The sequence below is a fragment of the Psammomys obesus genome, unplaced genomic scaffold (genome assembly GCF_907164565.1).
Source record: "Psammomys obesus unplaced genomic scaffold, mPsaObe1.curated_primary_1811, whole genome shotgun sequence".
Classification (NCBI taxonomy): domain Eukaryota; kingdom Metazoa; phylum Chordata; class Mammalia; order Rodentia; family Muridae; genus Psammomys; species Psammomys obesus.
The window spans coordinates 182548-194313 of record NW_026596069.1 but is presented as its reverse complement, the minus strand read 5'-3'; the positions used below and the strand labels follow the sequence as shown (position 1 = coordinate 194313).

Sequence of the window (11766 nt, the reverse complement as noted above, 5' to 3'; positions counted from 1 at the left end):
CCCTAGCTTCAGCTGTCAGCACTTTATTGCTCAGATGCCACACTTCTTTCACACAAAAAAGCTGCTAGCATAGTGGGAGAGATTTCTCCCCCATAGCAGCTTGCCTTTCCTTTGGGCCAGATGAGAAAGCAACAAACATTTTACATGTCCTGCCGGCCTCTCCCTGCTGGTACAGCAATTAACAACTGAGAATACAGGGACACCTTCATAGCCACATATGCAGGGGTGGGATACCCCAGCACAACACTCTAGATTGAGATAAGAGTGAAACACGAGGGCCAGAGGGAGAGTTCATCTGTTAAGAGCACTGGCTGCTCTTCCAGGGAATCTAGTTTAGTTCTCAATACGCACAAGGTGGCTCATAGCCATCTATAATTACAGTTCTAGGAAATCCCATGCCTTCTTCTGACCCTCCAAGGATACAAGACACACACATGGTACATAGACAAACATGCAGGCAAAACACCATAGACATTAAAATAAAAGTGTAGCTGGGTGGTGGTGGCGCACGCACACGGGAGGCAGAAGCAGGTGGATCTCTGCGTTTGAGGCCAGCCTGGTCTACAGAGTGAGTTCCAGGGTAGCCAAAATTACACAAAATTGTTTGTCTAAAAAAAAAAAAAAAGAACAAAAGCAAACAACAACCAAAAAACTGGACCCCATAAGAGGAAGACACTACACACTGATGTGGTGATGTCTGCCACTGATCTGTCATTTGCCTATCTGATATGTGTGCCAACAGAATAAGAGACAACTCATATCTGTCTAATGGTTTTTGTTTGGCTGAGCACCCACTGTCAATGCGGCTTACTTGAATTCCTGTCCATTTGTCTACACATTTGTTTATCCAGACTTGTGTCAATCTATAGGAATTGGAGGAAGCCCTGAGTGAATGTGTATTGTTGATGTGGACACAGCCATAATTAAGAGTTGGACCCATAGAAAACTGGCAAAGGCGTCACCATATAAGCCAAACTCATAGTTGGTTCAATGATGAAACACCATGACCAAAAACAACTTGGGGAGGAAAGGGCTTATTTTGCTTATACTTTCACAGCACAGTTCATCAATGAAGGAAGTCAGGACAGGAACTCAAACAGGGCAGGAACCTGGAGGCAGAAGCTGATTCAAAGGTCGTGGAGAGATGCTGCTTACTGGCTTGCTCCTCGTGGCTTGCTCAGCCTGCTTTCTTTACTTATTTTTATGTATATGAGTGCTCTATCTGTGTGTACACCTGCTTACCACAAGAGGACATCAGATCATATTATAGATGATCATGAGCCACCATGTGGTTGCTGGGAATTGAATTCAGGACCTCTGGAAGAGCAGACAGTGCTCTTAACTGCTGAGCCATCTCTCTCCAGCCCTTGGCCTGCTTTCTTATAAAACCTAGGACCACCAGCCCAGGGATGGCACCATCCACAAATAGACTGGGCCCTCTCTGCACCAATCATCAATGAAGAAAATGCCCTACAGGCTTGCCTGTAGCCTAATTTTACGGACACATGAATTCTCAAATAACTATAGCTTATGTCAAATTGACATAAAACTAGCCAGCACTTTTCTGTGGTCCAAGTACAAGTGTTTACAGATGACGGATGAACACTCCACACAACCTACAAAAATCTACAAAAACTAGCATCTGTAACTTCCTCCTCCTATGGAGACTAGCTAGCCCCTCCCTCCAAGCCGATCATAATAAATATTTTGAGGTTCTAGTGGAGCCACTAGGTGCCACTTCATCAGAGTGTGCACAGTTCAGCTGACCCCAGTTTTCTGTACCACTGTCTGTGTACCTGCCCCTTCTTCATTCCTTTGATGCCCCTAGTCAGGGTTCAGGGTACCTACCTGCCTTTGTCTCAGTGGCTTCCATTGGTACTGCACATTATTTTTGCATCTCAGCTTACTTCTGAGCCTTGACTCAACTCTGACCCTTGTGTCTTGACTCTGCAGCACCACCTCCAGCAAACCTCCATCAGGGTCACCCACCACTCCAGAGGTCTCTGTTGCATCCCTGTCAGTTTTCTGGTTACCTACAGTCAGGCCTCACCTCTTTGGATCTACTTGGTCCATTCTGTAGCCTTTTGTATAACTTAAATATTCATATATATCAGAGGAGATTTGCTATGTGGTGTGTAGTGTGTGATCTAAAGGTTAGTTTTAGTACTTAAAATTGTGTTAAAGCCAGGCATAATGATGCACACCTTTTATTCCAGCACTTGGGAGAGAGAAACAGGCAGATCTCTGTGAGTTCAAGGCCAGCCTGGACTACATAGTGAGTTCCAGGACAGCCAGAGCTATATAGTAAGTTCTTGTTTTGAAAACAGAACAAAGCAAAACAAAGAACCGGAGTTTACCTCTGTCAATTATCTAAGAAAATCAGAGCTTCTTGACAGGTTGCTGCCAATGAAGCTGATGTAGTTTGTGAATTTATTGTTACTTAATAAATTCTGACAATGTGAAAAAAAAAAACATATATGTATATATTTTGTTTACATGTAAGTGTGTTTGCATGTGTGTGCATGGGTGAGCTATGCCATGCATGTGGAGGCCAGAGGTCAACCTTAAGTATATTCTCTATCAATTTTCATCTATTATCTTTTAAAAATATTTATTACTATTATTTTGGCTTTTTGAGACAGGGTTTCTCTGCATAACTCTAGCTGTCCTAGAACTCATCTGACTTTGAACTTACAGAAATCCACCTGCTTCTTCCTCGTAAGCACTAGGATTAAAGGCATGTGCCAGAACCACCCAGCTATTTATTTTTATTTTCTATGTATATGTATTTGCCTGCATGTATGTATGTGCACCACACGTGTGCCTGGTGCTTAAGTAGGCTAGAAGAGGGTGTTGGGTCCTTTGAAACTGGAGTTATAGGTGGTTGTGAGAAGCTATGTGGGTGCTGGGAGGTGAACCTTGGTCTTCTGCAAGAGCAGCCAGTGCTCTTTACTGCTGATCTGTGTTTCCAGCTCCAACTTTTCACACTAGTTTTTAAGACAGGCTCTCTCAATGAACCTGGCTGGAGCTCACTGTAAGCCTTCAGACCCACTTGCCTCTCTGCTCCCCACCAGCAGAGCTGAGGTTAGAGCCACCTGCTGCCAAGCCTGGCTTTCACAAGGGTGTTGGGGATCTGAAACTCAGGTCCTTGTGCTTTTTCAGCAAGCACTTTCCTGAGCTACTTTCCCAGATTGCCTTGTTTGTTGAAGTGAAGCCATACTTCTTATGATGAATTATCATGACCAGAACCTCTAGTCAGCTGTTGACTAGAGGCTTTGAAAACATACAGTCTTGTGTTGTTGGTGATGTCACGGCAAAGAGATAGAGTTTTTCATCATCAAATATGGCCTTAGCTGACATTTTTCTGTACATTCATCGCCGTGAGAGGAAACTTCCCTACATTTTTCTTTTGTTCAATGTTTTTCATGAAAGGTGTTGGATGTTGTCAAATTTTTATTTGGCTCTGTTAAAATAATCATAGAAAAATTGTATTCCTTTGATGTGGAGTATTACATTGGTTTGAAGAAGGTAAGCCAATCTGAGTATGGTAGTGCGTGTATACAATCCCACACTCAGGAGCAGAGGCAGGCAGATCTCTGAGTGTGAGTCCAGCCTGGTCTACAGAGTGAGTTCCAGAACAGCCAGGGCTATGCAGAGAAACCCTGTCTCAAAAACAACAAACAAATAAATGAAGGAGAAGGAGAAAGAAAACGAGCGACTTAAGAAATGTCTTAATGGTTACCACATACCCAGGACCCAGGAGGTAGAAACAGGATTTCCAGTTTGAAGGCTGCCTAACTACATAACATAGCCTCAAAAAGTTTTGCCACAACAATTTAAATCAGACCTCAAATGTCCTTTAGAGAATATAATTTTAAGTGGTTTAAAAATGTTTGTGTGATATGGGGGAATGAGCATTAGAAAATGTGTCTGGAGTGTGTAGGTTGGAAGGAATAGAGTGAATAAGAGAGTACACATAGTGTATTTGTTTCATGGTAAAACTCTTATTCTGGGAGTTGAGAAAAAGTCCTAGGGTATGTTTAGCTCCAATGCCAGGCACATAAAAGAAGAAGCCAGAAGGAAGAAGCTAGAAGGAACCAGATTTTTGGCTCAGAAGAGCCCTATGACCACATTTTACCCTTCAGCAGAAAAAAGCCATTCAGCATAAGATATCTTACCACAAAGTGTCGGGTGTAATCCTCAGTTCCCTTAATTCTGTCCTCTTTCTTTCTCCACTTCCTTCCATCTCCTCCTGGGTGCATTGCTTAGCCTTGCTCTATCAGCTCAAATTTCTCAATCTTGGGTCTTCTCTGGGATGCCTTGTACTTCTCATTTCAACCTTAGATGAATGAATGTTCTCTCTAGACAGCTGGGTGAGGTCCAGAAAAATATGTATATCCATCTATATATCTATATCTATATCTATATCTATATCTATATCTATATCTATATCTATATCTATATCTATATCTATATCTGTATCTGTATCTGTATCTGTATCTGTATCTATATCTATATCTATATCTATATCTATATCTAATCTCTCTATATCACATGTCTTAACCCTGGAAGAAGGCCACAGAATTAATCTCTAGTCTCCAAAGTCTCATTTGAGTTATCTCTGCTAGTTAGTATTGTTTTCCATGTCATCATGAAAGCAACACCCAGCTCTAAACCTGTCCTTCTCATTCAATCAATCTTCCAGTAAAAGGTGGAACACTTGATGGTATTCATGTAGAAGCTGGCCACTTTGAGGGCTGGGGATTTAGAGCTGAATAAGGGAGACTCCTGGTCTTACTTACCACAGTTGCTTTATCACGGTTTTTCCCCAGTGATGCAAGAGCTATCTCTGGGTATGTAGTGAGTGAAAACTGCATGGAGAAAACTGCAAGTGGCTCACATGTATTACAGTAAGAATAGATACTGGGGAGGAGGAGAGATGGCTCAGGGTTAAGAGCACTGGCTCCTCTTCCAGAGGTCCTGAGTTCAATTCCCAGCAACAACATGGTGGCTCATCACTATCTATAATGGGATCTGCTGCCTTCTTCTATCTGATGCGCTCTTCTGTCATTCAGGCCTACATGCAAATAGAGCACTCATATACATAAATAAATAGATCTTTAAAAAAATAGATGCTGGAATTAAAAGGAAGATTGAAGGGTGAAACAGCAGAGTTTAGCAAACCAATTAAGATGAGTAAAAGGGCTTGTCACTAGATGTAAGATTGTCAAGCTAAATAGATAAGAAGGACAAGGATCTGGGCCAGGCTGTACCCCTCCCTCACCTTACCTCCACTCTCAAACTCTTGAGGGTCATATGTAATGCACTATTGTCCTTTTGTATAGTCTTGCTTCTAATACTTCAAATTGTAACAGACTTAATTCTAAGTAAAGATCTCCCAATAAGAAGCTTCCGTAGATAAGGTGCTAAACACAAAGTAACCAAGAAAGACTACAGCCACATCTTGGAAGATGGGGTAGGAGTTAAGTCTGCCATCATAAAACTACAAGCTGTGCCTGTAACTGTGAGAACAAAGACAGCTTAGTATAATTAACAGCAATGAGTCGGCTGCAAGGTCAGATGGTAGGAACACTGGACAAATGACTAGCAGGTGGCAACTCAGTCAAAGCTTCAGTTGGAAAGGAACAGAGGGGATTTCAAATACCCTGAACTGGGTGGCAGCACATCAGCAACACACGACCATCTTCCTGGTTGGGCCAGAGGGACATGATTAGTGAGCATTTGACCTGTGATATCACAGAAATTAGCCAGTCTTAACAGAAATTACTTCAGCTTTGTCCAGTTTCTACCATTACTCTATAAAAATTCCATGAGAAAAGAAGTTTAATGGCTTTCCCCCTCTTGGATGCCCTTCCCAATTTTTTCCCTTTTTCCCAATTTCTCTTTCTTTTCCTTCTTTCTTTTTCTTCCTTCCTTCCTTCCTTCCTTCCTTCCTTCCTTCCTTCCTTCCTTCCTTTCTTTCTTTCTTTCTTTCTTTCTTTCTTTCTTTCTTTCTTTCTTTCTTTCTTTTTCAGGGTCTCTCTATGTAGCTGTGGCTGTCCTGGAACTCTCCACATCAACTAGGATAGCCTTGAACCCACAGAGATCACCTGCCTCTGCCTCCTGAGTGCTGGGATCAAAGGTGCCACACTGCCTGGCTCTCTTCAATGTCTTACTTTTTTATAATATTTTCTGTTAAAATTATTTAATGTAAGTGAGTGTGTTGTCACATGCATGCATATACAGCATGTGTGTCCCTGGTGCCCTGTGAGGCCAGAGGTGGGCATCAGACCCCCTGGAACTAGAATTACAGACAGTTGTGAGAGGGTTTTAGTGAGGGCTCACTTCCTTCTCACATTTCATATTCTCACCTGAAGGATAAAGGGAACATGTGTGTAGACTCTCAGCATCTTTTCTAATAAGGATATTAATTCTACTGGATCAGGGTTTCACCTTTAAGACTAACCTCATTACTTCCTTGGGGACCTCATCTCCAGATACTGCTACTCTGTGGATTAGGGCTTCAACAAATGAACGTGTGTTTGTTTTTTGAGACAGGGTTCTACTGTGTAGCTCAGAATTCATAATTCTCCTGTCTTAGCCTCCTGGGTGCTGGAGGTATAGGCATCTCTGTTCCTCTCCTCTTGGGTATGGGAGAGAAAGGAAGAGTATAAGAAAATGGCTGGGGGGTTTTATTACCTTTGGCTCTTCGAAGTTGGGGATTGAATGACCCTTTCACAGGGGACATCTAAGAACTTTGGAAAACATAGACATTCACATTATGATTCATAACAGTAGCAAAATTAAAGTTATGAGGTAGCTGTGAAAATTATTTTATGAATGGGGGGTCACTACAACAGGGGGACTATTTTAAAGAGTTGCAGCATTAGGGAGGTTGAGAACTATGGGTTTAGAAGTTAGAGTCCATGACAGTCATGGTATGGAGTGTGGGAGCTGGCATGCTTCGTTAGGAGAGGGCTCATGTCTTGATCACAAAGCAGGAGGCAGAGGGCTACCTGGGGGGTGGCTTAGACTTTTGAAACCCCAGTAACATGCATCCTCCAACAAGGCCACACCTCCTAATTCTTTCTACACAGTTGCACCAACTGGGGATCAAGTGTTTAAACATATGAGCCTGTGGGGGCCATTCTCAGTCAAACCATCACAATTACCATTAACTACGCAAGTGCCAGTAATCTGTTCTGAAAGCCCTGGCTACGGACTCATTGTCTTCCACAGCTCTAGCCTGAGCACATTTCTCTGTCCCTTTTGACCCTGCAATATTTTTCTCCAGAAGAGGTAGGATTTCTAGGGAGTCAGAGAAAGTCTAAGGAATGAATTCCTCATCTAGCACTGAGCCTGATGCAGATACTCAAATCTGTGGAATGAATGGCATGGACTCTAGGATCAGGATTATTTAAACTGGGCATGTAGTCACATCCTTTTAAGCAGAGCACCCAGGAGGCAGAGGCAGGCAGATCTCTGTGAGTCTGAGGTCAGCCAAGTCTACGTAGCCTCACTGTCTCAAAAACAGAAACAAAACAACAAACCCCAAACAACAATAAACACAGACCCAACAGATCTTTTTTTTTTTTCAAAATATTTATTTTGTGAGCATGTTTGTGTGTATGACATATATACAGACACACACCTGGTCACAGCATATGTGTGGAGGTCAGATGGACAAGTTTCAGGGGTGAGTTCTTTCCATGTGGATCCTGAGAATCAAAATCAGGTGTCAAGCTTGGTGGCCTTTACCCTTTAAGCCATTTTGACTGTCTTTCTTCCCTGTACATCGTTGCTTAAGATTTTAATAAGGTAAGGCCGAAGATTTGTTGGTTAAGAAGTGCTGATCATCCTGACCAGGACCCTTGGAAGCCAGGACAACGTAAACATTCCTTTTTCTCCCTTAGGTGTTAGGCAAAGAGCCTAGCCCCTCTGAGCACAGCCAGCCCTCCTGACAGGCCCACTGCCAGGGTTGAATGCATTGGGGCTGATTTGAAAGAATTGCTTGCACCAGAATTTTGTGTCTCCGAGTAGGATTCGGGGTCCAAAAATGGATTTCCTTTAAGAGACAGGTTACCTACCTTGGGCAGCTCATCTGGCCTAGGTTTCCTATTCAGTCTGTTGTAACTCAGATCCAGCACTCTGAGGCTGGCTGGTAGCCCTTTGGGTACCTGCTCCAGCTCAGTGAAAGACAGATTGAGAGAGTTTAACGAGCTGGGCCAGTCACACTTCGGAGCGCCTGTAGTATCCCTCAGTGAATTGTGACTAAGGTCCAGTTCCTGCGGCTGCACCTTCGCTGCGCTGAGGGCAGAGCACACGCCGCTGGGGGTCTCCATCCCTGCGTTGCGCAGTGCTAAAACTTGGAGTGCCGGAAACTTGTGGGGACAGAGAGCCGAGATCAGTCCTCTCTCGCCCAATTCGGGGTTGTCAGACAGGTCTAAGGTGGCAAGGGCAGGGAAGACACGGACCCGTTCGCAGGAAAGGTTGAGCGAGTGTGCTTGGGCAATATGCAGTACTTTGAGTCCAGGCTTTAGCCACTGTTGCAGTTCTGCAAGCCAAGCATCCCTTGTCGCCCACGACAGGTTGCGGAGGCGCAAGGTGTTGAGATCGGGTCCCGAGGCTTCCAGAAGCGGCGGGTGCGCTGTGCCGGTTACCTCGAGGTTTTCAAGAGTTAGTTCCTGGAGGCCTGAATACCCGAGTACACGCAGGACTCCGAATAGAAGCGGAGCAGGAACCCGCGCGGCCCTCAAGGTAAGCCGCTTCCAGGGCAGGGACCTGACAATATCAGTGTATGTTGGCCCTAGACTTGCTTCCGTGTCAACACGCTTTAAAAAGTGTTCCAGGCTGCGTCCGCCGCCGAAGAACTCCACGTCCTCCGCCCCGGTACAGATGAAAGCGCTGGACCAATCCGGCTGCGCTTCTGAGAAGTTGCAGGCGCAGTGGACATTGTCCTCATCCAGCTCACAGGGCTCTGGCGTGGTGGCGGAAGAGCCACGCACCAGGGGCAGTAGCAACAGCAGCAAGCCCGGCACAAGCTCCTGAGGAGACAGCAGGGGTCAGGGAGACTCCAGCCAGTCCCTGAGATGCCTCAGGGTGGCCCCGGTTCCACCCCAGACCGTCTGACTCACCATGGTTGGTAGATTCTGAGCGTTTCAACCCCTCAAAGAAAGGCTTCAGTCTCTTTCCTGTACAGCGGTGTTCCCTGGCTTCCAGATTCTGCTCGTCTGACCAATTTGACAGCCCCTGTGAATTTATGTAACCCTGGGGTGTCACCCTGTCCTCTCCACTGTGAGCTCCAATCGCTTCCCCACTTCTCTTCCTCCTAACAGCCTTACTCACTTCTAGTAAATATTGCAATGAAGTATTTTGCGGGAGGGACCAAAACAGGAAGACTTCTTCTTGGCACTAGGGCATTCTGTGCCAGGAGGCTGACCTAAGTGCCTCTGGTTTGTCTGGTACATACAGGAAAAGGATGAACCACATCATTTCCTTGGATCAGTATGCTCTTGCAGTCCCAGCGATTCAGCTCCATCTTCCCCTAGTCTTACTAGTGATTTCCCACCATCCAAATCCAAGCCCTTGGTTTTCTTTAAGAGTGTAACTGGACATTTGTGGAGGTTGACTTCTCTGTGGATTCCAGAGGGAGAGTAAAGCTCAAGGGTGAGAGTTAGTATGAAGAACAACCATCCCTTCTCCCCATATTATTCCCTTTTTTAATAATTCATTCTCTTCCCACACTCTCTCCCTCTCCTTTTTTCTTCCCATGTTCTCTCATTTTAGTAGCCCAATCTGGCCTGGAGCTCACTGTGTAGCTCAGGCTGGCCTTGAACTCATGATTTTCCTCCTGCCTCTACCTCCCAAGTGCCAGGATTGCAGATAGGAGCTACAGTGTCCAGCTTGTTCAATAATTTTTTTTTTTTTTAAAAAACCTAGCTAGGCTAGTGGGGCACACCTTTAATCGCAGCATTTAGGAAGCAGAGGCAGGTGGAGCTCTGTGAGTTCAAGGCCAAGGCCAGCCTGGTCTACAAAGGGAATTCCAGGACAGCTAGGACTATACAGAGAGATCCTGTTTAAAAAAACAAAACAAAGCAAAATGTGGTATTTGATAGTGACACATTGGCCAAATCACATTGTCATTCCTAAAATTGAAGCAAGATTTATCATCATCATCTTTATCATCATCATCATTTTTTGACCAACTGTATAGCCCTGGTTGGTCTGGAACTCACTATGTAGACCAAGCTAGCCTAGAACTCACAGAGACCCACCCACCTCTGCCTCCTGGGATTAAAGCATATGTTACTATGCCCAGCTACAGCAAGGGGTTTTCTAAAGCACTTTTCCCTGTAGGACACCACAGATGTCCTTTTTTTCTTGTCTTTTATTCTTTTAAGATTTATTTATTATTTTACCATAGATGGTTATGAGCCACCATGTGGTTGCTGGGAATTGAACTCAGGACCTTTGGAAGAACAGCAAGTATTCTTAACCTCTGAGCCATCACTCCAGCCCCAACCTTTTTTCTTGTCTTAACCAAGAAATTCAGAGTGCCTTTGATAGTCTGTGTTTTTGTTAGATGTCTTTTTTTTTTTTTTTTTTTTCCTGAACCCAATCAGGGCTTTAAATGATTCTGGGCATTGACAAAGGTATTTAGGTTGTTAAAACACTGAAGAAAGCTGACCTTAAGTTTCCAACCCTCATACAGACTTTCTGTGACATAAACATATTTAGGAGGAACACCTTTCTCCTACTCCGTCTTGAGGGTGCTGCAGCCCTTCTTGGTAGGTAGGTTCTTTAGGAAATGCTTTAGATTTACTGAAGCATTTGGCGCTTCTTTCTTTGGAATCCCACCATCCCATCTCTAAAGGTTTGGAGGCAATCCCGTGTGAGAACTCCCTTGCAGCTGCTTTTTTGGGACGTAACTCCAGGTACCAGTTTGGCCTGAAAGAAGCATTTTCCATTTGCACTTTTGCTCTCTCGTTTTCTCTCCCAAGAACAATTCTAGTGAACATGGGAGTTAGAGCTGGAGTAGAATGAGAATTAACTACTATGTGACTTGTACTGATAGAGGAAAAGAAACAAGTGTTCCATAGGTGGAAGGCTGCAACCATACAATTATAACAGCCCTCACGGGTTTGTATCCCTACACTTATGCGGAAAGTCCCACTTGGGAATCGTGTGTGTGTGTGTGTGTGTGTGTGTGTGTGTGTGTGTGTGTGTGTGTTAGGAAGTGCATACTCTTACATAGATCAAAGGAATGACGCTCCTGTCTTCATCTATCACTCTTATCTTTATTTAATTTTTAAAATTTGTTCTCTCATATATTACATGCCTGCCTCTGACCACAGTTTCCCCTCCCCCTCCTCCCAGCCCCTCCCTTCTACAACCCTCCCACTTTCTTTTTCAGACAAGGTCTTTCAGAGATCCGCCTGCCTCTGCCTCCTGCGTGTACAGGTATGTGCCACTAGGACTCGTGAAAATATTTTATTTTCACGGAAATGTTGATTGGTGAATGGCTACTTGTCTGCCCTCGATCCAGAAAAGGAAAATGCAGACTGTACCGCCTAATGTGCCTCCTGCTGCGCATTCCCAGTATTCCCCAAGTCATGCCCCAAATCTGGGCAAGGTCACTGTGTCATCCCTGACCACCTTCACTAACCACAGCTGATTATACACAAAATTGAGAGCTAGTGTTGAATCCCAACTCCGCTGCTGAGGTTGTGAGATCTGGGCAAGTTTCCTGACCTCTGGGTGGCCCCC

At 44.4% G+C, this 11766-nt stretch overlaps 1 protein-coding gene across 1 annotated transcript; it reads right to left on the bottom strand.

Moving 5' to 3' along the window:
- Nucleotides 1–7583: 7583 nt before the first annotated feature.
- On the bottom strand, nt 7584–9402 carry Cd14 (CD14 molecule). The gene is made up of 2 exons (XM_055625320.1): nt 9135–9402; nt 7584–9044 (listed from the first exon to the last, which is right to left on the bottom strand). Exons 1-2 carry the CDS (start codon nt 9135–9137, stop codon nt 7917–7919), a joined length of 1131 nt encoding a protein of 376 aa, XP_055481295.1. The 5' UTR covers nt 9138–9402; the 3' UTR covers nt 7584–7916.
- Between the last annotated feature and the right edge of the window lie 2364 nt (nt 9403–11766).